This window comes from Cylas formicarius, unplaced genomic scaffold (genome assembly GCF_029955315.1).
Source record: "Cylas formicarius isolate icCylForm1 unplaced genomic scaffold, icCylForm1.1 PGA_scaffold_6__28_contigs__length_40554024, whole genome shotgun sequence".
Lineage (NCBI taxonomy): Eukaryota > Metazoa > Arthropoda > Insecta > Coleoptera > Brentidae > Cylas > Cylas formicarius.
Window position 1 is genome coordinate 9023113 of NW_026844347.1, and position 27965 is coordinate 9051077.

At 33.5% G+C, this 27965-nt stretch overlaps 1 protein-coding gene across 3 annotated transcripts in view; it reads left to right on the top strand.

Annotated features, from left to right (window-relative positions):
• Window positions 1-27965, top strand: part of LOC132702911 (lachesin-like) — a 513947-nt gene that overhangs the window by 429654 nt on the left and 56328 nt on the right. For 2 of the 3 annotated variants that reach the window (XM_060671771.1, XM_060671769.1), the window contains 2 exons: window positions 5362-5522; window positions 25079-25301. In XM_060671771.1, coding sequence (XP_060527754.1) covers window positions 5362-5522; window positions 25079-25301 — 384 coding nt within the window. The remainder of the gene's footprint in view (window positions 1-5361; window positions 5523-25078; window positions 25302-27965) is intronic. The other variant, XM_060671772.1, reaches the window with a different exon arrangement.

Consider the following 27965-nt stretch of genomic DNA (forward strand, 5'->3'; position numbering starts at 1 on the left):
ATGCAAATTAGGAAACAATTTGTGTATAATTACAATTTAATGAAACCGATCTTCTGGCGCTCAGTTTTATTCATTGAAAGCTCCCAAGTCTTTATTTGTACTGAAAATAATTTAGGTTTGTATGGAATTTTAATACGAGAAAACGATTTATTAAATACGACGTTTTTTCAAGAGATCCATAATTTAAGCTGTAACTAAAATTAATGTCAGCCTCGAAAGCAGTTCTTGGTTTGTGTCTTGGTTTGTTCTTTAATTTGTTTCTTTCGCAGTAATCGGTAAAAATATTTAAACCTGATTGTAGTTCCCATTAATCAGATGTAGATTAAATCTGCTTAAGTACTTTAGAATAAGAAGACAAGGGCCAAGGTGTGATCTTGTTGTGAGATCTACAAGGGCCAGAGATTACACCGCTCACCTTAAGAAAAAATTGACACAATGGAGAACTTCTAAAATGTGAATCAAATTTATTCAAAAATCGGGTGTAGTATTTAAAGTAACCCATTTTCCTTTTTTTTTAATGGAACACCATTTTTTAAATCCGTTTTCCAAGTATATGTCAAATTTCACGCATAATTCATGTAGTTCACTATGTTTCTCACGTTTCGTGAGCCAGACTATAAAAACATGTTAAAGAAATCATTCTATTAGGTGTTAAAAATGCCGATCATTAAACTTCTTTACAATATGCACAATAAAAATCTTCCTAAAACGTTACTCAGGATATTTTCATCAATTTGCCTTATGTTGTATCTAATGCTACATTTTAAATCAACTTAACTTTCTGGGTTTTCCGTAAACACTTTTGATTTTAAATATTCCCAGAGGGAAAGATGTAGCGGAGTAATATCCGGAGATCTTGCATTTCATTTTATTGATCCCCTTCCACCAATCCATCCTGTTGAAACCAAACCTGCCGTATCAGGCTGATGAGGTCCAATAATTTGGTGTATCGAAATCCCTGCCAAATTTTTTATGGATGTTTTGTATGATTATTTGTACTCCAATATCTACAATTTCGTTTATTTACACCATCATTTAAACAAAACGTAGCTTCAACATTAATTAATGTCACAAAACTGTAGCCTGCGGTCGGCATAATCTTCATTCAGTTCCAAAGGTAATGTAATCTTATCCGGATGATGTTTTTCTTCTTATTTTTTTTTCTTTTAATACCCGCAAAGCCGTTTGTTGGCTAACATCTAAAAATCTCTCACAAATAACACCAACACATAAATGGTGGTAATGACTCTTTTTAAAAAGATACAACAAGATAAGACAGAAGAGCTCAACTTTTACAAGTATCATCATCATCAAAATTTAATTGTCTTCAATTCAGATCAACAAAATTGTGCATTAGTCGGAATAGTCACAGATTATGAAGAGCACTGTAACAATATTTAACTTAAGTCTAAATCTTTTAAAATTCAAGCGAAATTAATTTTCCAATGATTTATTTCCTTTTTTTGTTGTATTTTTAATTGCGTTTTAACATCTTCGTTTTCTGTTATGTTATGTTATGTTATGTATGTTTAAGTTAGGTAAATTGCACCTAATAGCGAATACTGATTATGGATTTTACTTGTCCATTATATTAATATTAATTATATCAACTTTAACAAATCGTCCCCGTTGAACATCAGACCATTTTCACGACACCACTTTTTGATAACAATGAGCATCAAAATTTCAACGAAATTCGTAACCGAAAATGTAGTTTGCAGAATAAAATTTGATACACTCTAAAAATAGAGAATGCAACGACGTTCGAGTTGCAGATATTGTCGACGAGAGAAACAAATACGGCGTGAATAGTGGTTCGTGTATTCTTTTGTTACCTGCACAAAGAAATAAATTTTAATTGGGTGGAAACGGATGGAGGACGGTAAAAAGAAAAATCCGACCATTCAAATATTTATTGTTCGACGCTGTGCTGTTATCTGAAATAATAGAATGGAAAACTGATTATTCGCCATAAAGGAATGATTATGCCCGACAAAACTCGTTTTCGATTTTGATGTCTCCGAGTGAGAGAACCAACAGGAACGGATGTAAGAAATATACCTGCTGGGGAGTTGATAGTTTAACCAAAGTTTACAGGGTAGTATATCAGTTGGAGCACGGTCTACGACTATCTACAGTGCTTTCGCAGATAAACGGTTCCAGCCTAAAAACAACAATAAAAAAGTGCTTCTGGCATTCGGAAATTCATCACAACAAGTAAAAGTACAGGGGAATAATCAAATATAGACAAAATCGAAATTATCATTGTCTTCGCACTCTATATTTTATTATAACAAATCGTTAAGTCAACATCCAGGTTTCGAGATATTCACGGTTAGAATCACGTATTGCAGGAAAAAACAAACATAGTCCTTCTGAATCGTGGAAATCATCAATACAGCCCCTAAAACATTCAAATTCGTTGTTGCTACTCGAATGACCTCAACCGTGTTCAATTAGTTGGTTTGACACGTTTACTGATGTATGGCTATAAAGACGCGTTATTTAGTTTTCTATCTTAGTTTTCTTTCTTAAAGAAAATGACAGTGATGAAAGTATAAGTGTTAATCAAGAAAAATCTTCAAAAAATGTGAGAAATATGGACGCTTTAGAGATGTTGCTAAGCAGTTACGACCTCTGAAACCGAAAAAGACTGTCGATGCAAACAGTATAAGTGTTTCCAGAATATATCCGGACGCAGCGATTTAATAAGACAATTTAATGATATTGGGAGTGAAAAAGGTCATGACGCACAAAATAAATACTTATCTGGTCTTAGTTATAATCAGTCACGTTTTGCTATTTAGCATTTTGCGTTTTGCTGTAAAACTTTTCGATTACATACAATTATAACAGATTTTAGACCAACTGGCCAGCCGCAGATCAATGGAAGAGAAAAGCATACAACTAGACCTCATAAGGTATATCGATAAACCTGTAATTTGTTATTGCAGTAACCTCCCGGAAGATATGCACATTAAAAAACTTCATTTTAGAAGATATTTCAATGGCCTTAAACAGGACGTCTGTTCGTGCCACGAACGGAATCATAGCTTATGGTGGTTATTTTACAGACAAATGCCAAATTTAGGTAATATCTCGAAAACTAATAAAAATTTGAGCCTTTTTAAAACAAAAAGGAATTTTTAAAAGTAAAAAACTCACGAGAACTTTCACATAGGTTTGCAAATTACCTGGTAGCTTGAAAACAGATTGACGTCTCAAGTTGATGGAATTTTCTCAAAAATCGAACAACTAATTTTTTTCGGCATATTTTATTGGACATAAGTATTACACGAAATGAAAAAATCTTATGATTGGAAATAATTGAAAAATTCATGGAGCGTTATGCTTTCAGTGTCATTTTCTCGATAGGTTAGACCATGGTAGTTTACCGAAATTATTCTCTAAGGCAGGATGCATGGCAACATGCTCAGTAAAACGTTTAAAGGTAATTTGTTCAAAAATGGTAGTGTCTAAAGTATTGCAACATTTTTTGTCAAAGTGACAAGAATACGATTTTTTCTACTCCCGTCTGTAAAATAGCCAATTACCCACCGATCTAGCGTGCGGGAAGCGTATTGTTTTGAGAAAATGTACCCAAAAACTAACGGTCGTAGAAAAAGTATAGTATGCAACACGTTCGGTAAACTTTTTAAATCACTCGTTTATTAAAAACTATTATACTATTATAGTATATTATGCAACAAGTGCGATAAACGGCATTTGACTCATGAGTTTATTTGACACGAGTCGAGCACAACGGAGCAAATGTTTAATAAAGAAGTGACTTAAAAAGTTTACCGAACGTGTTGCATACTATACGTTTTCTACTACCGTTAGTTTTTGGTTACATTTCCACAAAACAGCACGAACACATTCCCTGACATGGTCGTCAGAATTGACAAACGTCAAAATTAAATGCGGAAATGTCCGAATTGGCTCGGATCCGTGGGAAACGAAACTGACGTGGTAGAGTGACGCTTCCCTCACGCTAGATCGGTGTGTAATTGAATATTTTATGGACGGAAGTAGAAAAACTTGTTTTCAAGTTCAATAACCAATAAGGGGTACGCTACTGTTGTATATAACTTTGCGATATTTTCTTGGCATGAAGTTGATCAATTTCTCTAAAACAATAAATGGTAGGTTTGTCCAAACTTCGGGTTCAAGTCCAGGCACTGGGTCGGCTAGTCTAAAATTCTAACATTGTTCTACCTGAACGACACATAATTGCAGGTATGTTTAGAATCATTGCCCTGCTGAAAAATAAATAGCGTATTCCATAACGTCTCAGTACATAAACCCCCAGACGAAAAGCACTACTACATTGCTTTTGCCATGCTTTACTCTAGGAGATTACATACTTGCGATGGATTGAAACGCTGTGAATATTACCTTTCTCCAATCGGCAGCGGTCCAGTTGATATGCCTTAATGCTAATGCCAACCTAGCAGCTTTATCTATATCAAAAATTAAAGGTTCATTAAAAGTGCAGCAAGCAACTGAACGTCAAATTATAGGAACAAATTACACAAAAATTTCGTTTCATCGTATATAATCATAGCCTACTCGAAAAAGAAATGTCTTATAATCATATAGATTATAGATGTTATATTTCTGCCAATAATACAGGAACTTATGAGTTAATGTGTGGAAATCGATGCTTAGAAGAAAATGGCCCAAAGTGCATGTTAGTGGGTGAAATTTAGAGCCATGCTCAGACAATTATTAGTAGGGCCACTATATTATCTAACTATATGGTTATGGCACCTGTTTTTACAAAATACTCTGTGTTTTTTATTTTTTTTGATTTGTTGCAATACTTATATCCGACAATGTATATGCTAGAAGTATCATAAACGATAAAAATCCATTTAAATTGACCCTCTTCCATCTTAAGTACGTACTATATTAATTTCAAATAACCCATAAAAGATGGAAATGTTCAAAACACCCTGTGTAATAATGGACCTTATGAATTTGGGTCATATTTTTAGATGTAGAATCTGCCCTAAATATTCTGCTAATATTCCGAAACAACATGTATATTGCAGACAAAATACCAAGTACCAACAGAGTTAAAAAATATTAATAGACAATGTGTCTGGCAATTTTCTGTACGGAAACGTTGCGTTTAATCAATTTGACTGATTTAGAGCAAAGTATAAATTTTCGCCAGAAAGCTCGACATTACCTGGGCGTTTCGATTTAAAATAAATTTTAAATAAATTTAAATAGCCCTTCCCTCCCATTTTCTGTGTACAACTTGAACCGGAGGCAAATATATTCGAATTGAGTTTGAATGTAAGGAACGTTTACCTACCACCAATAACCAATGGTTTTGTCTTTTATTTACAGTTTCGTCGTCACAACAATCCTCGGGAGGAGGAGGAAACTCCCTTATGGAAAGTTCGACCCGGGCGCCACATTTTGACGCGGCGGCATCCAAAAACGTAACCGCCCTATTAGGGAAAACCGCTTACCTCAATTGCAGAGTAAAAAACTTAAATAATAGAACGGTAAGTTCAATAGAAAGTATGTGATGTTATGCTTGTCATAAAACTTATCATAAAAAAATGCGCATGATACTCAACTCTACTTGTCCCTCAAATACCTGGAAGCTACAGCTGCTCTTAATAAAATCAATTGAGACCTAGAAGCTCTGAGTCGCTTCTCTCAGAATCACGGATTCTTAATTAAAGAAAAGAAAACTCAACTTATTGTTTTCGGCAAAAATAGACTACGTATTCTACCTAATGAAATTCTACCAAAATTAACTACAACACTGTTCTGAACTCTACAGAATGCTGCAAAAACCTTGGTTTATTTCTATATAGCAACTTACGATTTGATACCCATGTTTCCTCATTAATTCAAAATTCCTTTGTAAAACTTCGAACACAGTATTGTCACAGATACATAGTGACTACTCTCGTTAAACTAGACGACTCTTACTCTTATAGTCATTGGCAGGTATTGGTTGATATCTATTTCGTTGGAGCAGTTGCTCGTTAGACAACAGTTTTATGTTTCAACCCATGGTTATATTATCTTTATTAACCATATCATACTACACTAATATTTTGTAAACTAAACCACAAACAAAAAGAGACATAACGTAAAGTCCCCTCTTGGAAGCAAATTGTCCTCGGTACTATACACAATAAGAAGAGTATTCTTAATAAAAATACCTTTGTAACAACCTAAGTACCTTTTAATTATATATATACATAGGTATGGTATACACACATTGTTAGAACAATGTGCTTTTTTATGATATTTTATATACTATCAATCCTATTTGTATACAATAAATAAATAAATAATACCGATTCTAATATAAACTCGAACTTAAATTATCTGGATTTTTATGTGTTCAGTATATAGCCTCAGAATATTATAGTATAACAATTAAGAATTTTCTATTTCAAATTACAGAACTATTAATAAGTCATCCATACTCTATCATAAAGTAACCAAATACGCACATTTCCGCTACTTTAGTCACGGGTTCGTCAGTCATCGAATGTTTAAATTCGACCGCGGAATATTATATTCGTGATGTTTGGCAAAATAACAAGTTGATAAACTTCTTCAGTCACTAGTTTATTAAGCACTCTCTTCGATGCTGTTTGCTAATGCCAAAATGGAATTTACAAAACATGTTGCCTAATATACTTTCCATTCTCAAACCGTAGATAAATATATTTCTACATATACACAAGGCGAAAATACCTAACAATAGGAAAAATTTGCGAAAATATCATTTCAAATCAAATTTTGTTTTGACTTCATGTTCGACAAATCTGTCGTTTTTCAAGGATTTTCTTTCGCTGAACTGCGTCTTAAATTGTGAAACTGCTTGTCTCATAAAGCACCTCATGAATTAATTTTCGAGTGAAATTGGGAATGCGAATTTCAGTAAAATGTGGTTATAGCGCAATATCTGGAATACGTTTTGTCGTAGATTGAAAAAAAGACGACACGAGCTAGGAAGAAAAAGAATAGATATATTTAAGTGTCCAAAACTTTCTTGCGCCGTTATTCTCTTGCTGAATTTAAACTGGTCACAGTCACAGTCTTCGTAGAATTCAATCTCTGCAATGAAATTGAATCCACCCCACGTAATTTTTAAACGAATTTAATTAGTCCCCGTAGTAGAATTTAATCCACTCAACTATTTGCCGAAATTTAATTCGCCCTTTCTATCTTGTAGCAACTATTTAATGCACTCTACTCCTCGTTTAATTTAGCTCCCTTGCACCACCAAATTTGACACGAACATCTGACACGACACGGAATCCGATATTTCCATTAGTTTAATGATATTTCTTTTCTCGATTAAGGATCATTTTAGGTCGGGCTCCAAAAAATATTTTTTCCGCTTTTGTGCTGAAAATACGTTCGTTTGAATAATTATAATAATAATCACAATAGAGTGATAATTACGATTTCCCGAAATTTTAGAAATAATATCACGATCTTATCAATAGACAGGACAATGGCATAATGTGCAATCTCATAAGCCATGAGTTACAATAATCAATTCTAGCATTATAAGGGCTTATTATTTTCGTTATTACACTCTAAATTGGGGAACAATCTTCTTTAATTCAATGTAAAGATAAACAAACAGAAGCGGTCCGACTCCGTGGGCCCCAATCAAATTGCTCTTATGTACATTAATCAAAATAAAATAGTTGCGTGTATGACTGTTCATTAGGCGGAGATAATTAAAGCAGAGCACGATTTTCGATTATCTAATTATTCCGCGTTTCATTTACGCTCATGTTTGCTCAATTAAACGAAAATAATCTATATTATTAAAGGTTATTAATTGACCCAAACGCAGTAATAAATACGTACATATTTAATCCTTTTTATAAATAAACCAGTAATAATTATTCTATTCACTGAGTTGGTACTAATTTTGTTATTATTTGGTGGTCTTATTGATAGAGTAAACAAAATTGGTTATTCATTTTGCACGGACGCGATATATCATTTGTTCTAAATATCAGATTTCTATTAAATGCAATAAATAATAGAATAACAGTGAGCGCTCCTCTCCGTTTCCTTTCGCCTGCATATACCAAACATCTGAAAAATGCATGCAAATAAATAAATATATATTTCCATTTTATCGGAGACAAAACGTGTCTTTCTCATTGAAAATGCGAAAATCAAAATTTTATTCCGAATTTTTGAAGCCGTTGGACTTGACTTACAATCAATTGAATTCATTTTCAAATAAAAGCACAAAATAAAACAAATACTAACAGATCCACTATATTGGGCTTGGACACACGTATCTGCTTCTTCTTCCAGTAGCCACATGATAACCAACGATCTAGCCTACAATGTTGACCATAATTGATTGTCGACAGTCGCCTGGAAAAGTTTAACTGTACACCTCCCACACCAATGCCTCAAATACTTTACCTACGATGTTCTGCTCCCTGCACGATGTTTTTCTGTCACGTTTACCTATATATAATAAAGTGCAGCATTTCATATTTATCCGGGTGCCTTATAATATAACCAAAATACTCTAATTTTCTTCGTCTTCGTCGTTTGTCACTAAATAGTGTGGAGTTAGTAATTACATCCTTGACTTGTCTTTGATATAACTCAGTTGGAAAAATTGCTTTCAGAACTAACAACACAATAGGAAAATATTTAAAAAACAATAAATCGAAATGTCTAAAATCTCAAAAATCAGGTGTCTACAGGTTAAAATGTGGATCTTGTCCTAAAATTTATATTGGACAAACAGGTAGATCCTTCCAGAAACGAATTAACGAACATATAAGAGCGCTTAAAAATAATAGTCTAGATTCTAATTATGCTACACACTTAATCACAGAAAAACACATTTTTGACGACAATTTTGATATATTACACACAGCCACAAAAAGTGGAAAATTAAATTTATTGAAAGCCATGGAGATTAACAAAATGAGACATTCAAATGTATTGCTTAACGATCAATTAGATTTAAATACCTCTTCTTTACTGAACTTAAATTCTCGCAACAACATTAATTAAGGTTTTATGGTCATTTTTCGGTATATATAGTAGCAGGTAGTTTGTAGATATTACATTTGATAAAGACGCGGTGTTGTCGTAACAATTGTCATGTCATAATATATAATTTCGTGAAAATCTGAACTTTTAGTTCTTATTTATTTTGATAAATGGATTTTCATCAAGTAAAAGCCACCTCAGTTCAACATTACTTCAGTAAGTATTTATGCCTCGACGCCATACAAGAGAAATGGAGATACACAGCAGCGTACAATTTTCATTTTTAAGGTTAAATTTCGTGTCTGGTCAGCACTTTTCTCATTTTTATAAAAACGGCTGGCTTTCCCTCGTTTTGATCTCGATGCCCGGATCCTATTGATGACTGATTTTGCTGCCCATTTACACCATCACCATACTAATATCATCTCCCTTAAGGATGACCATATATTTGGTGTTGTTGAAAATTTTTAGCCAAATTGAGTGCAGGTGTAGAAGTTCTTATTCGTTAGATTTTATAGATCTTCTTCACTGTTCATTACAATTACTCTTAGCGTCGGCGAAGCTCGTATTAATAATGGACATTATGTAGATTTCTTTACTGTGCACCGTCAAGAGCTTCACGGAATAAAATAAAAGTTGAAAAGAATGACGATTCACTTGTATTTCAGCTTTCAGAACAAATTGGCAATCAATAAAATATCTTTGCCACCTATTTCTGTCGGCTTTCAAATTTCATTCAAACACTTTTTCAAATTCATTTGAGTAAATTAAGACCAAATAATGCCTGTCTAGTTCCGATGCTATTCCTAGAATTGAACCAACTTCTTAAATATGCGACCATGCCGAAATATTTTAAACACATGGTTCATTGTTTGATAGTCATCTAAGAACTCTGCTCGCTAAACTTTGTAAGGGCTCTTATTCCTTTATCGTCTAGTAACTTTAAAATTTCCATGCTCACAAATCTGTGATATTTTTCGACTGCTACCTCTGCCGGTCCTATTGTATAATAAGAGTTTGTAAATAAACGTAGTGCAGGGTCGGGCTCGGAAACAAAATACTAATATTGGCTTAAAGAATTTATAACTAAATAAATGAAATTCAAAGCTTTAATATATTACATGTGTTTTATATTTTATTAATATTATTTATTTGTTGTTTATAAATAAATACATTTATTCTCTATATACAAAATCCCTAAACCTAAAGTTAATTTTAGAAACATTGATTTATAACACATTTTCCCGAAAACCAATAAGAAGGCAGAAAAATATTATTCATTAGTGGGAAAGGAACTATCTCATCCCTGCAAAGGTGTATGATTAACTAGTTGTTCTTCAAAAAACTTTCTCTAAACAGATTAATTTTAATCTTGTTATAAAAAGACCAGTGCATGGAATAGAGTTTCATGACCTTGGAGATTACATACAGTGCATAAGTTCAGTATGGTTGAGTTTATATGACAAACCCTTATAATTATATTTTTGAGATAATTATTTGTTCGACTAACGAGTCTATTTTAGAGTCCTAGTTGTGTGGAGAGACATATAATAGCTGATGAATGTTGGAAAACAGTCACTAATACTTAACCTGTTGTAGAACATTGTGTAGTGAAAATTTCTAGAAAATTCAAGGTCACGCTACAGGAATACTTCTTCATATTTAATAAGTATGTTATGCTTTAGGGTGCATGTGTCCATGTTATCCGCCAATTGTAACTGGTCATCGAAACACTGCCTTAGGAATCTGTCGGTGCTACATGTAACTTTACAAGCAATTTTTGTCAGATTTCAAGTAATGAGTTATACCACACTCCAATCGCAATAGAGCAGAAGAAACTTTTGAAAAAATTAGAATGAGTTTCTTCAATAATATCAAGATAGCGCGAACCCCAGTCAGCAATGTCACTAGAAAAACAAATGATAATGGTACTATTGAAAGTTTAGATTTATACAACTTCCTGTAACCTGTTAACTGTAGGGCTTTGGTTACCGAAGATTCCGTCACTACTAATCCTTTCATCTAATGTCAGTCAACGAGGTCATCGGCACAGAGCAAAAAAAACGGCATGGATTTACTTCAACTGTTCTTTCTGTATCTATTCCTGCTTTCGATCTTCTGATATTGATTTTCCCCTTCAGATGCTGATCAAGTTTTTTTTATGTATTTGGGTTATTAGTATCTTTCAGCGCTATTCGGTCCTCTTTGAGCGGTTCTTCAAGTACCGATCGCTTCTTGTTAATGTGCTCCAGCAAATCGTTCAATCCTTTTTCATCATGGTTCAGATTATGAAAAGGTGTAGTCGACATACCTCAATCTGGTATTGAGTTTTCTTTCTGTCATTTTGATAGTTTCTTCTTCGAACCCGTTTCACAAAGATGTTGCGATGTCTGCAGGCAAGAGCATGCCATGGGTGCTCCGTTTTAAAAACGGTGTTAAATAGGTGTTACAAATAAGACTTTCAAGTAGATCTATGATGCCCTAAATCGGAAAAAGGAAAAAACCATATACAATGCAGGGTTGGATTTAAACTTATGTGGTCCCTAACTCTTTCTTTACGTAATCATTAAATTAACATTTGCTATCGACGACTGCTCAAAAACTTTTAATTTATTTCGAAACTATTCGAAATCTATCTGCGTGCAGCTGTAAATCCATAATCTGAACTAATTTACCGGATCTTGTATGACGTAATCGGAAAGCTCGTTGAAATGAAGACGCAAGGTCAATTAACTGCGCTAAAAAATTGATTACCCCGCACGTTCGAACCGAATCCGTGATGGGTTATTCAAACAAATTTTGAGGTAAATTAGTTTCTAATCGAGACGTCAATATCGAACATTTAGCGCCGAGTCATCACCTTTCATTAACAAATAATTTCCACCACAGCAAATGGTGATTACTGTTGCCAAGCACGGACTACTAAATTCCTCGAAAATGCTTATTAAAGTTCTTAGTTTTCGTCCGGTTAAAAGTCAATATGAGATGTAACCGGTTTTGAAATAACGAAGGCTAGACGAAATTGTTAAATTTAATTTATTCGTCATTTAAATCACAAAAAAAAAAACAGAATATTTAAAAACAGTCTCAAAAAAAGGTTGGAAACTGTATAAATAAGTATAGTCGCAAAAAACATTTATAAATAAGTAAAATTCCACTGGAATAATTTCTGTTTAACAATTCGAAAACTCTACGTTCTATGGATATAATATATGTTGCCGTTTCTCGATATTTTAAATAGGACACATTATCCTTTTTATAAAACTTCTGGATTCCTCCTGCGCCGGTTCTTGTTAAGTCGAAGTAGCTAACGTTTCGCCGATCATCCTGTACAGACCTGAGTCGTGGTTCAGATTGTTAGGTTGCTTATAGATTTCTAAAGACTCTCGGATTTGTCGTTGCTAGAAAAATTGATTACATGCAAGAATTTTAGTTTTATCGAATAAAATTTTACGTCTGGTTTCGTGATTGTGTTGGGCAACTGCTGATGAGTTTATTTGTCTTAGTCTTAAGGCTTTTTCATGTTCTCTGAGCCTAGTTGATATTTTTCGTCCCGTCTCTGCAATGTATTCTTTGCCGCATATACATGGAATGCTGTAAACTCCTGGCATCTCAAAAGGAGACATTATACATTATTGGATTTTGCAGATAGTACCGCCAGAATTTGAGTCAATTTAGCGGTTTTGCGTATTGTTATCCTTTCATCAACACTGAAAGTAGGTAGGATACTCCTAAAAAGGAAATAATTGTTATTTTAACAGAAAAAAAAATGAGGCAAAAAGTACCTTTATTTTTACTTTTGTTAATTAAATAAAAAATCAAAGTATTCTTAGCGAGCTTGACATTGTATAAAAGGTTTAGAATCCGATCGATCATGTAGTCAAGATCCCACATTTTCTCATCTTCTTTAATGACATATACAGTACATACTTCTGTTTTCTTAGTTGCTGCTGTATACTTTTTAAGTTTTTTTTTTGACAACAATTTTATTGCTTATCAGCAAAAATATTTAATGGTTATGCTTTTCCAGGCAAATTCTTAGGATAAAAACTTTATTACACAAAGTTTATCTACGCCTACAGCCAAGGTCACTTTGTTATTCATAGAATTGCTCAAAATTAGATTTTATCAACTATTAGGAATTTACGAATTACGAAATTAAGGCAAACCGGATAAACTGAAGCTGCTCTTTGCCCTGTGTCTGTAAGAAATGTGGTAGGGGTGTTCCAACATTTTTAAAATAAATTTCTGACATAATTGCAAAAAAATATATATGAAATGAAATGAAAATACTTAACGCTAAAAAAAAAAAGATTATCTGAAAATTTTTCGGTTTCAGGTTTGTTATTAATATCTAATTATACCGAATTTACCAAATATAATGCTAATTTATTATTTAGGATGCCAGGTGATATTTAAAATCAACATAAAATTTTATTATTTAACTTTATTTCTTTTTTTACACCTTCGAAGAGCATCAAATTACCCCGTAGCTGATTTATATTTTCTTGGCATGCCGTTTTAAAATATATACTATTACCACTTATTCTCACATTAACAATTAAGTTCAACTAACGAAAGCTAATCAATTGTTGAAGACTAATCAATTTTATTAATTATCGAATTATTTAAGTCGTAGAATGTGTTATGCAACAATCAATATTCTTCTTTGATCCTAACTGGTCGATTTCCTTCAATGATTTCTGTAAAAAAAGTTGTTTTGTTAATTTTTTAAACGATTTTCCACATTTTACTACTTAAATAAGTCCAATATAAGACATTTTATTTTGATTTTAAAAATCGTTTTAATAAAGTCGAAATAATAATATATTAAAAAAACATGTAAAGTGAATTTTTCTTAAGCATTAAGTTTTTTACTCACATTTTAGATTAGAAACATTAAGATGGGATTTATTGACTTGAAATGTCACATCGTAGCTTTTATTTTTTTAAAATTTTTTTTTCGAATATGTCAGAAAACTCCTCCTGGTGGCAAGCAATTACAATCGCTTTACTAATAGCCTTAGAAAAGCTTTTTTAACTACTCCAAGTGTATTAAAATGTACTGAAGTGGCTTTTACTTGATGAAAATACATTTAAAATAGTTAAATAAGAACAAACTTTGTTCACATTTTCACATAAATATATTTAAATGACAGCTGTTTCGGCAACACCGTGCCTTTATCAAATGCGAATATCAAACGGTAATGTTGTTTATAAATACAAAACAGGTAGTAATTACTTAATGTGAGGTATTACATTGAGATTTAACAAATTGCTTTTAAAACTAATAACACCCTAGGAAAATTTGTAAAAAACAATAAATCTAAATATAATAGATCCCAGAATTCTGGAGTCTATAGATTAAATTGCGGATCATGTTCTAAGATTTATATTGGACAAACAGGTGGATCTTTCAAAAAACATATCAAAGAACATCGACGATCATCTAAAAACAATAGTTCAGATTCTAATTACGCAATACATGTAAATTTAGAAAAACACAATTTTAACGATAATTTCGATATTTTACACGCTGTTTCAAAAAGTAGAAAATTAAATTTGCTAGAAGCTATGGAGATTAATAAGATGAGAGGTTCGAATGTATTTCCTAATGACCAACTGGATTTGAAGGGATCCCCCTTGTTAAATCTCAATTTAACACCTCACATTAAGTAATTACTACCTGTTTTGTATTTATTAATATCGGTACTGTTTGATATTCGCATTTGATAAAAGCACGGTGTTGCCGAAACAGCTGTCATTTAAATATATTTATGTGAAAATCTGAACAAAGTTGTTCTTTTTTAACTGTATTAAAATGCGTTACACGCTTTTGGAGATATGGATATTTATTACCCATCACTTTCCTTGAGGAGAGGGAGAGCAAGCAGCATTAAACAAACTACATTTAAATTTGTATCAGCATTAAAATAGTACGCACTTTTGCAGAAAGCGAATTTTAAAATTACTAGTATACTAAAAAAGGAGATGGTACCTTCTTAACTTGTTTAATTGTTAATTGATAAAAAAGTGGCACTGTAATTTAGCATCGTCCCATTGCTAACTTTTCTTCAAACAGAATTTTGATCCCATCCCCTTTCCAGCTTTCCCGCCGAGGCGTCTCCTTATTTTAGGCTCGTCGCCCACAAATACCAACCCTCGCGTCTCCATTTATTACGTTATTCGTGGCTGTTTGTACGTATAATATGATATATTTTGTTGCATATTTAATAATTTATGATCCCATTTATTTCCGCAAAAAATACAGCAAATTTTTATATATGTTCAACACTCCGAAACACATAATAGCATTTATCAAAGTCGGCGGGGCGCGAAAGAGGGGACAATTGAGACATAAATTACGGAGCGCCGGTTGAAAGGGTCATGTTGCCGGGCGGTAAGTTAAAGGAAAAAATTATTTACGCTGACATTCGCAAATGAAATCAGCTCTTTGCCAAAAACAAACACGACACGCGGACGCGGCAGAAGTGTCATTTGTTTAATACGTGACCCATCTGTTAATTAGATCAGATTGCCGGGTTTCATTAAATTCATTTAAATTTCGCGCGTTTTGTGTCGCCGAATTGTGGGGCCGCAAATTACGGTGTCTATTATTAGTAGTTCGCCGGCGTTTATCTCGTAAATCAGCGATCGCACAGTAGTCTCTATAGCACACTTATTTTGACCAAATTATTTATTCACATTTTTCATTGTGAATCAACTTCAGAAACGTGTTTTGCTTGTTACTGTTACTCCAAGAATACCTTTTATAGGCGCATCAGGATATGCATCTCAGATGCTACACGTGCTGCTCTGAATAAACCTCTGTTAAGAGACAGAACTTGATTAAAAAAATAAACTAATATGATACCTATCTGTGAATCTAGTTGTGTAACACTTTTATAAAATTGCGGATTTTTACACTCGCTTTACTTATTACTTTTGCTTGAATTTTAAAAATCATTCGAAAAAAAAAACTACGTATATGTGTATTTCCAATTTTACCTACTTCACAAAAGTTCACTGTCCAATTCTATGTTATCCAATTCTAACGAATCCAAAAAATTGTCTATTTTCGACGACTCTCCATCTAAATCTTCTAATTTATCCTCGTCAAGACTGTATTCATAAGGAGTCAATAAATCTTAAACTTCAGGCGGCAACTGTTTTATTTTCAATTTTGATTTTTGATTTTAAGGGGCAACGAAGATATGAAGGGTTGTGAGGTATCCATTGCTCGATTAAATATATCGCTCAAGTTATTAATTCTGCTGCTTTTATTGGCATGAAACTTCCTATCCTGCTTATTTCTAGACTCCGAAGCTTCCTCACCAAAGAAACCTATAGGCAACACATGGTTTTCAATTATTTGTTTACTATATAACTTAGATAAGTTTATTGGAAGCTCACAATTGAATGCGATAATAATAATCCAGAAATGATATATGAAACTGTAAGAAATATCTGTTACTTCTGAAAATTCTTTAGCATTGGAAAAAGCTTTCCTGGCCGTGTTGCCGTCGTTGGTAGATCCAAGTAGATTTTGGATGAGCTTTTTTCATAATGAAAGATGCCTTATTTTCTAAAATCCTCGCTTGCCAGATTTTTAATTCAATTCTATAATAAATGTGCACGATGCACTCAAAAAATCTTATCCAGCAATACAGGGGGCTTACACCAAAAATTATTAGTAGTTGACAATTTGGCAGGTGTTGCATCACAAATTGGGCATGCCTGATTTGAACGAGTGTTGGTGAGAATACTTAATATTTTTCCATCAATCAAAGTCAAGTGTAAATCAAAATGTACTATAACATGAAAATTGTTGATCCAGGTTTGATATTCTTGAAGATCATTAATTTCATTATCTAGGCTTTCTTTCTCATTCATAACATGATCTCTAGTTTCTTTCACATATTTCAGTTTCAACGGCCTACAAAACCTCAGACATTCTGGCATTTCATTACTCCAGCAGATAATGCCATCTGAGCTAGTTAGCCTCAAGGGAATCATGGCGGTAGCGAAAATACCAGCATCTGGTGTGTCTCCAGAACAAATTTTTTGTTTGAATTGTGCCTGTCCTGAGCTTCCATCAAAACCATAACTCACAACTATCTGACTTCTAGAAACGCTGAGAAAAACCTCTTCTTTGTGTGGTGGTGTAGTTAAGAACCTCTTGCAGGAGGACTGTGGCTGTTGTCTCAGTCACAATGATATTCGATGGTCGACAATCTTTTTTGGCTTCCAAAATATCATTAGGCTGGATATATATGGCAACTTCGGACCTGTGCATCCAATAAGATAGTCAAGTATTATTGTTTCGTGAATCTGTTGTCAATTATAAAAGCAAGCGCTTCTTGAGAGCTGCATTTGATCGGTTCTTTGGTAGCAAATAATACTTTTTTGATTTTTGATGCATGTGTCGGACTTTGTTTGGTCTCTTTCAAAACACACAACAAATCTTTGACTGCGTATCGTGAAGTGAAATTGATTTTACTAGTGCCTTCGATGTGCAGTTACCACACTTTTGCGAAACATTTCATTTTAAATGTCACGATACTTTAAATTTCAATAATCGATCTAATATCCACCTCTTAGGGTGCCGTATCCCTCTAACGAATGTTCTCAATAATTCTGGAAAACTCGTTTGAGTGTCCAGTCACGAACGTTTTTGAGCCAGAAGTATCTATTCTGGCCGCTGCCTTTTTTTCCTTCTAACGGGTGATTCGATAAGAGTTTTCACATTACTATCTGATATATTTTTCTTTATTATCATATGAGATTTCTAACCTCAAAACATAAACAAAATTGGTCATGGAGCAATATACCACTGAACAACGTGTAAAAATTGTGCAAGCCTATTATGAAAATGGTCGATCAAGAAAAAATGCATTTCGGGCTCTACGTGAATTTTTCGGCGCGCAAAATCGACGTTCTGAGAGGACAATTTGGAATGTGGTTCAAAAATTTGAGCAAACTGGATCTGTAACTAACCTCAAAGTCCCTCAATGTGCTCGTGCAGGTCGGTCAGATCAAAATATTGCCATTGTTCGCGAAAGTGTAGCCGAAGATCCAAACACATCGATTCGTCATCGTTCGCAGCAAGTGGGCCTTACGTATTCAACCACACAGCGAATTTTAACAAAAGACTTGCATCTACACCCATATAAAGTCAAAATAACTCAGAAGTTGGAACCTCGAGATCATCAACAGTGCCGCGTGATTGCAGAATGGATACGAGGGCAAGGGGTTCATTTTTCAACGAAAATCATCTTTGGCGATGAGGCACATTTTCACGTTGGTGGCTTTGTAAACAAACACAATGCTCGTATTTGGGGATTACAAAATCCAAGAGAGATTGTTCAAAAAGCAATGCATCCTCAAAAAGTGACTGTTTGGTACGCATTTTGGTGCGGAGGAATAATTGGGCCTTTTTTCGAGGATAATGCGGAGAACGCTGTTACGATTAATGGTGTTCGCTATAGAAACATGATATCTGATTTTTTCTGGGAGCAGTTGGAAGATTGTGTTGAAGATTTGTGGTTCCAACAGGATGGAGTCACTTGTGACACATCCAGAGAAACGATGCAATTGCTGCGGGACAAGTTTCCTGGTCGGATTATCTCACGTAACGGCGATATCAATAAACCAAACACTATTCCAGAGCTGAAACAGAAGATTAGACGCGAAATAGCCGGCATAGAACCTGAATTGTGTCAAAAATTACGTCATGCCACATGAGTCGCGGGGGTCATTTGAATGACTGAATGAATCTTTTATACCTAATTGTAATACACTAATCTAAAATGGCAAATTTAAAATGTTTGTATATTTTTATATTCTTCCTAGCTTTTTTTTATTATTTTATTGTGGAAACTCTGCTCTCCATAAGCGGTTCCACAAATCGGTAGAATTGGCGAATTTGAAACACAGGCTGGCTGCCTGTCTTCTTTTGACTATTTGGAGCTACTCCCTTTGTCTTCACATCTTCTTTATGTAAGCATTCTTTGGAAAACTCACATTTCAAAAGCCTCTAATAGATCCATGACATTCTTCTTTATTGTCCTGTGATCCACTCCATAAAGCAGCACGGCGTATTTGTAGCATTTGACAAAAAATAAATCTTCGTTTATCAGCTTTCGAGATATCTGTACTTGGAGACAAGTTATCATCAGCATATCAAAGATTATTAACAATCTATACATTCATTTTAGAGAGTACAGGAGGGGGAATAAGACACCACTCTGTCTTGCAACTCAATTTTTGTGTGGTTTATTTAAAAACCCTCACAGATGCGGTTTGAATCATGTAGAGATTTTTTACAAATCTTAAATCATTCTCATCTATCACACACAGTTTTATAAGCGTATCTACATTGTGTACATATTTTCTGACCTTGTTGCATTTCCTTGTTTACTTTGTTTAATTGCTATATTTTTGGCGAATATTCGCTTTCGTACTAATCTGATTATTTCCAGTGATGGAGAAGTTCATTACGGTCAGAGATGATATTCTATTGTTTAGCTTATGCAGTTTTGTGAGTCCTGCTACTTCAATTTAATTTTTTGAGTAAATTATTATATTCCTAACAGAAACTTGCGCAAATTTTTGGTGTTTTATAGGTATTCAAGGTGGTTATGGCGGAGTATAAAATACAACATTTTTCGGATGGTCCTATAAAGCCCAGTATGGATCAATCAGGGAATCTAGGATACCCCTGCGTTCCAATCTAGCATTGATAAAAGTTTTCTTCTAAGTACAGCCAACAATATGCAAATTACCTTTGTCCTGCTGGAAAGATATTCATTTAAATGTCCTAGAGAATTTGTAGGGATACATCCTTCAAAAGTATAAAATTTTACTGATGTTCGCAGTATGAAACAAGAGACATTAAATTCGAAACAATTTTGTTGCTTAATTGTAGTTGTAAAATTTGGTTAATTATTAATCTTCCTTACAATCCATTGATAATACATTGTTATCATTTCCAGGATGTAAGTTTTGCACAACGCTGACTCAAATCAAGAACTCACTAGGACAAAGATTCGTTTTGTATTTAAGCCCAAATATCCACAGTGAGCTACCGATTGAAATCAAAAATGTAAATTCTTTAACTTTGTTTAAATCTCGCCTAAACAAATTGCTGCTAAGTCAAGAGAAATCGAGAATTCATTCACTGCTAATGAAAAAATATGGCTAGCTTAAAAAATACGACACAAAAAAATAAATTCTCGAATGTGTCAAAATATAACCAACAATGATAAAAACACATAACCAGAAAAAGGTATCCAGAAATAAACTAAACTGTACCTGTTCATGACAAACCAATGGCTAATAATTTTATCACTCCTTCGCTAGCATATTAAACTATGTCTTCTGTTTCTGTAAGTTTGGCATAAAGCTGACTTTGTGTGGTTTATATTTATGTTTATCTAATATCGTTTGAACCCACCTTTTAGTTACACAGACATATGGGAGTACTTACATACACCAAAGCATTTATTAAATTCGGATTTTAGAATTTAGAATATGGTAGAATCGAATACTTGCTTGTTTAGCATTTGGCCAGTATATACAATTTATAATTTCACACTTTTACTTTCAGGACTAAGTTAGCTAATCGAAATACATATCTCATAAATAGCGTTGTTTACTAGAAGCGAACATGCGCAAATGGATATGGAGAATAAACTTCGCATCAAAACTAACGCGTTACTAAAATTTGAATAAATCAGTCTAATGCCTCGCGAACTACGATATATATTTTTCAATGCCAACTTCAATGTTCAAAAACGATGATCTGAAAAACATTTTCAAACAATTCACTAGATAAACCGGTAGATGTCTGTGTTCAGCTTTCTAAATTAACACCATAATGACTCTCTTGATTTTTTACAGATATATGTTTGTTGCAGCTCAAAATTATACGCATTGTCTTATCTCCTCGTCCACCCGGACAAGCAAGAATTTAGGATTTAGAAATTTAAAAATAACTTCAAAAATTTTATGTTATCAATGTTAACCACCCATTTTTCAGAGAACTTTCCACGGGCTATAACAGTATTTACCATCTTCTGGTTTCCTTTTTCGCCTGATGAATCGAACTTGCCGACGTTACGTCAATCAACCTGTTGGCTTCTTCAGAACTTAACGAAGCTCTAAAAGAGCCAACAGGTCGATTCATCAACAACCGTGGCAGGGGGAACCCATAAGATTTTTAAATAGTGAGGTAGGTTTAGTTTAAATTAGGTTTTTAGCCTATTTTAGCACAACCAGTCAAATAAGATTTCAAGCTCAGTCTTCATTTCATCTGTAAATTCGTAGTTATCCTTTCCTGCAACATATTAGTGTATCGTCCGCGAACATACTGTCAAAAGAAGCCTCCAGGACTTAACACACATCATTCAAAAAAGGTCTCAGAACACCTCTTTGTTTAACATCCCGTTCACTCTCAATCTAGTTAAATAACTCAAAATCTATTCTAGATCAAGTATTATATTAATATTGCGAACGTCAATATTTTCCTTCCATTTTGGGCACACACCCATTATCAAAAGTGTTTGCCCCGAAGAAACCTGTATCACATGTCATCATTAGACTCCAGGTACTTCCTTAACTGACTACATAGTACTATTTCTAATATTTCATTAAACACTGGCCGTTTGGCTGCCTTTGTTCTGGAGGTATATGGTAAAAGTTGGGTTTTAAGAAACAGTAAAAGTTATTAAAAGGCAATGGTTTTACCTGTTGAAATAAACCTCAGCTCGCGCCATATTGTCGATAGTTTTCAAATAAATGATATGCAGCCTCAATAAGACAAAACCTTAGGAAATTATTTGCCAAGATAAGATACAAGACTTGATTCGGTATGACATATCACATAACCAATCGTGGTTTACTGTTTAATGATATAAAATTCCCAAAAATTAAATTGTAGCCTTATTTTTCGAAATATCTGTACAAAACTATATATTTTTCAAAAGCCTAGGACAACCTCTATCAGAACGAATAAAAATATACTGTTTTGAACAAATTTAACACTCCAAAAAAGTTACAGAGAGTTTTGTTTTAAATGGACATTTTCGAAAAATAGGTTATAACTCTGAAACGGAAAGAGATATTCATGTGCCATGTTTCTACTAGAAAAATAGAGCTCCAACTACCACGGTCTTCGTCTCTTTTAGGAAGGGGAGTATCCCTTTAAAAGTGTCCAATTTGGCCCATCCTGTACAGTGACATTAAGTTTCTCGTTCAAAGTAGAAGCTTCCCTATTTTTAAAATTTTAAAAAGCTTTTTCCACGTAACTTTCGACGATGAAACCGAATCAGCAACTTATAACGATCCCACCTGTCAAATGTCGAGCAAAATTCTATACGTTTCATGCAATTGACTGACCCGGCAGAATAAATATCGAAAATTTCACTCCGAGCAAATGACTTACTTTTACTTCGGAAAATAACCTGAACCGGGAATCGATTAATTATTTGCCTTCTATATCCCGAAGAGTTCGCGTTTATCGAAGGTACTATATATATATAAAATCCTCTCATCATCAATCTTTACTTTTGTCCCGATCGTCCGGGGGCCTTTTGTATTCCCAAATGTACGTGTAATATATTGAATTCGCATTTGTTCCCTTTGCTGTGATACAAAAACAAGAAGACAGCAAATAGAACGCAGGTGTATATTAGAATCATTCTATCGTGGATATTTATTCTGTTTATTCACAATCATCATCACCGATACCAAATATAGAGTTTATTGACATTTTTGACCGCTTATCTCATTATTCCCTTAATACAGATTAATGGAAATTGAATGACACTGTAATGTGAGATTAAAATACTTATGGTAGCGCCTTTATAAGTAGGATTTGTGTATTCTTTTTTCAAAGAAACTTCCACTATTAACACCAACAATTAAGAAATCTTCTGGATTCATCACCGAGGCAGGAGAAATCCAGGAGATTTGTACGTACAATTTGTGTAGTTTAATGCATCATTATGTTTAAATTATTGCTAAATAAAAAAACTACTGGTCAAGTTGAACCTCACAAAGTCCTAAAAGGTCAGTAAAAGTGCTTGATGAAGACATTAAAGGTGTAAATCTAGCACGAGCTCACTCTTCTTATTTTAACAAAATGAAGTACCCACTCTAGATAAGATTTAGGTGGACCTTGGCCAGAATGACAATATTATATTGATAACTAAAAAACTTTTACACGTAGAGAGTGAGGTGACGAAAGTACTTGAGGAGTATAAAGCAATACCGATGAGAGTGGAATATTTTATCTTGATTAGACGTATTAATGTAGCTCATATTGTACATTGGGTAAGACAAAAATATGACCAGCGCTCGCCAAGCTTCCGTTGAACTCCTGGTCTATGTAATATTGCACTGCTGCCTCTACCCTGTAACTAAGTACGAAACAACCAAAAGCGCCAGCTTACGCAAAAGTGCGGTAGTTATAGCTTCGTCATTTGGAAAAAAAATATGTGTATTTTCTTAATGACATCCTTTGAATGGATGAAAATTTGCGCTTCTTGCGATCTTTAAGTTTCAAAAACAAGTAAATTTAAGTAAGTAACCTGTTTATTAAAAAATATTTTTCAGAAATTAAGCATACTATCAAAAAAATATATAAACTCCTGACCAACTTAATTGTGGTAATAAAAGCAATTCCAAGGTCCAAGGTCAATAGAAGATCACTAATAATAAATGTCGACTTTTGTTGATTTTTTTTAAATATATTTTTAATATGGGTTTTTTCTTTTTTATTTTATTATTGGTTTATTTTTTATAATAATTTAGAGTTGAATTAACAATGACCGGAAGGTCTTAAGGTCTCTTTCTGTTATACTGATATTTTGCTCAGAGAAGGGTGGAAAAAGAATAGTAATCATTGCGGGATAAAACATTTCCCAAGCAGACGTTAGTAGTCTGTGATAAATAACAAGGTTTTTAAAAAGTCACTCTGCTACAATAACGAAGTTAGTGGTGGGTATCATTGCCTGTTGCCTCTAAGAAGGTAAATTTAATTTTTGATAATTACTTGCCTAAGGGTTGGAATACGATTGTTTTGATTTAGAAGTTCATATAGGTAATTTTTCAAAGAAACTTCCACAGGATATTTTAAAACTATTTACAAAACTTGCTGACGTTTCGCAAATCATCCTGTTGTCTTCTTCGGAGCTTAACTGAAGCTGGCTCGCATTCTACTCTGCACTTGCTAATATATTATGTGAGGGTGGCCGAGGTATACATACAGGTAGTTACCAAACTGAAGGGCAAAAGATATTAAAAGTTCATAAATCGAATTTGTTTCAAATAATCCAAACAAATGCTGAATATAAAAAAATAAAATATCCGATGATTCTGTCGTCAGTGAAATTTTGATCTGCACTAGTATTTCTTGATTCTTGATCTTCATGGTGATATTGAACAAATATACATTTTTGCAAATTTGCATAAAATTTTGAATTTTAAAACTGAACCCCCAAAGTGGTTTCAAAGCACCAAATATATGAAATAGCGCATTTATGCCATATTAAAAAATCAAGGATATTCAAAATTTCCAATGCTACGAAACCTATTTACTGTTTGGTTCTTTAAACTTTTCATTATTCTAATTCTAATTATTATTATTCTGGTGTATGCTTATCAAAAATTTTTAAAATTGTAAAATTGAGAAAAGCCATTTTATCATCAATATCCGCCATACTAAGAATATTATACCAGGAAGCATTTTTCAATTAGGCCTGAAAATTTAGTGGTGTATTGGGTAGGATTGGGGAGAGCGACCCTGAAATATAAAAACGCGTTTAGTAAAAGGTGGCCCCAAATCAAAATTTGAAAGAAACTCACAGCAGCTTGAATTAGGTGATCAACAGTGACCACTTCTCGATCGTACTGAATTTTTACCTAGGTATGATTTAAAATACAGAGGTGATTGTATAATATTTAGAACTTTTTAATTTCTTCAATATCCTATGCACAAGTAATACTCCATACCAAGCACAGCCCTAGGCTACTAATTTAATTACAGATATCTCTTCAGGTGTCGTGGGTGAGGCATCGAGACGTGCATCTGTTGACCGTCGGTCGATACACTTACACCAGCGATCAGCGGTTTCGGGCGATACACCAACCACATTCAGAAGACTGGACGTTACAAATTAAGTATCCGCAGCACAGGGACTCAGGAGTCTACGAATGTCAAGTATCATCGACGCCACATTTGAGTCACTTTATTCACCTGACGGTAATCGGTGAGTAACCAATTGACAATGCTGTTATAACTTAAGTTTTTTTTATACGGGGTGGACCATTGTGAATAAGCCAAAATGCAATGCAATAGACTAGTGAAAATAATGAAATAAAACCAAATTTGCCTTAGTAAAAGATCTTTCGTTAGTGAGATCTTCTTCTTCTTCAGGTGCCGTCTTCGTTGCGAAGGTTGGCAATTCCTCAAGGCTATGCGTATCCGCGAATCAGTCTCGTAGATTTCTCATCCATAACTGGGGTCTTCTTCCTACACTCCTTTTTATATGAAGTTTCCCTTGCAGTATCAGTATCGGTCCATTTTACTCTTAGCATTTTGCGGTATATCTACATCTCGAATGCCATTAGTTTTCTCATGTCTAATTTTTTCAGAGTCCATGCCTCTGAACCGAAACAGCACCGAGAACACATAGCCACCCTGCTCATTTTTAAATCCAACAAAACATTCTTTTCATTTTCAGAAACGTTGTGCTTGCCAGTCCTATTTTGGTTTTGATTTCTACAGAACAGTCATCATTACTATTTATAATTATGCCTAAGTATTAATAACAGTAAACTTTTTCGTGTTTATTGGTGGTTGTTTCGTACTGTCTTGGATATTATCATGGATTTTGTCTTCTTTAAGGACAATCCTCACTTCGCTTTACTTAATCGTAAATCTGCGTACCCCTGTCTCACATCGCTGCGGCTTTCTGCTTCCTTCCACTTTCACCATCGCTCTCTAACTGAAATAAAGATATGTGATGATTTTTATATCTCTGGTGTCTAAATAATTCTTTTCTTTAAGAATTCTTATCAGTTGTTCGTGTCGGACCTTGTCGAAAGTTTGTTGTAATAAATGAACGAAACATAGAGTTCTTGATTCATATCTATAATAACGTTCAGTGCAAAGATTTCTTCTCTTGTTCCTAAGCCATCATGAAAGCCGAATTGAGTCACGCTGATATCTTGTTCTAATTTTTTGTTTATTCTGTTATGTATCAGCTTCAAAATTATTTTTAATATGTGACACATGAAACTGATTGTTAGGAAGTCGTTACATTGTCTTGCATTATTTTTTTTGGAATTCTCTGTGTATAATACCTGTCTTGTATATGGTGTAATGTAGATCTGTTAGATTATGTATGTTTTCCTCTATTATCAACTTAATAATTTTAGTGGGAATCCCATCGAGCCCTGAAGCTTTTCCACTTTTTATTGTCTGGATGACCTCTTCTTTAGTTATTTCTAGTCCATTGCGATCTAGTTCCATTTCTATTCTGTTAACATCTCTATCATCAGTTAGTTAGTGAGAGTGTTAAAATTTAGTTTTCGAAATTGTTATATCTTTATGGCTCAAGCGGCTTTTAACATATGGACATAAACATTTGGATTCGGTCGTTTTTCGAGTTAGGGATTCCGATTAAGATCAAAATTCGTACACTAAATTTATTTCGATAAAACGCAAAATTTTTCACGTATTTACTTTTAATAATTTAATGAATTAATTTTCATTTAATTAAAAGAGTTCGTCATAGGCTATGGATGAGAAATGAACACATTCGATGTTGTAATAAATGAATGATGAAAATACAGAGGAAACCAATTTTGAAATTGGAGCAAGTTTTAGTGGCCGATTTTTTGTGTAGAGAGTGTATATCGAAAAACGCCGAATCCAAATTTCCCTATCGATATTTCAAATACTGCTTAAACCATAGAGAAATAAAAATTTCGGGAACTAAAGCTTAATACTCTGTATGGCACTAATGAGCAACATTATACTAACGTTAAATATCATTAGTTCAGGCATTTCAAGCTTCTAAAGTCAAAGAGACTCTAATATTTATAGTTAGTCGTGCATGGTACTTTTAGTACTTTCGAAATAACTTGTATATTATAAAAATATAAATAATTTTAAAGGGTAATAGTCTTTCATTTATAACAATAGTGAGACTTCTTAAAGGCTTTCCATTTTGGTCACAATGTATGTCACGTATTTAATTTGAATTACCCTACTGGCATAAAAAAGTTGAAACTATCTAAAGGCTGACGTGTTTTGGACATACTGTTATAGGTCAATTTAGCAAAAGCAAATTAAACACACGTATTTATATAAATTTATATATGTTTGTATAATTCACCACAGCAAATAGTTCTCCATTTACGGCGTGTGCATGGAATGTAAAAACAAATTAAACAAACCTATTAATATAGAGTGGACGGCTAAAAAATAGAACAAATTAATTTAAAAATCAGGTATGTAATTTCAAGAAAAATATTCGCACTTATCTATCATAATAATCATAAAAAATTAGATGTTGATACAAGTTCTTTTTATTTCCATCCATCCATCATTTCCACCTTCAAGCCTAATGGATGTAGCATAATCTATACCTATCACAAACCTTTTATGACCAAAAAATAACAAACATAAATATAAATTTGAAATGAACAGATCAGTACATGGTACCAGTAAAACTTGTTTGTTTAACGCAAAATATCCAGAGAGAACTATTACAAGGTCAACAGTGAGTAAATTGGAAGAAAATTTATAGAAACAGGGCATGTCAAAGGAATTATTTTATTAGTTGTTGAAAATGCCCAGCAATAAGCTAATTGATTTAGAAAAAGTCTTCCGAAACATTACTCAGAATATTTTAATTAACTAGCCT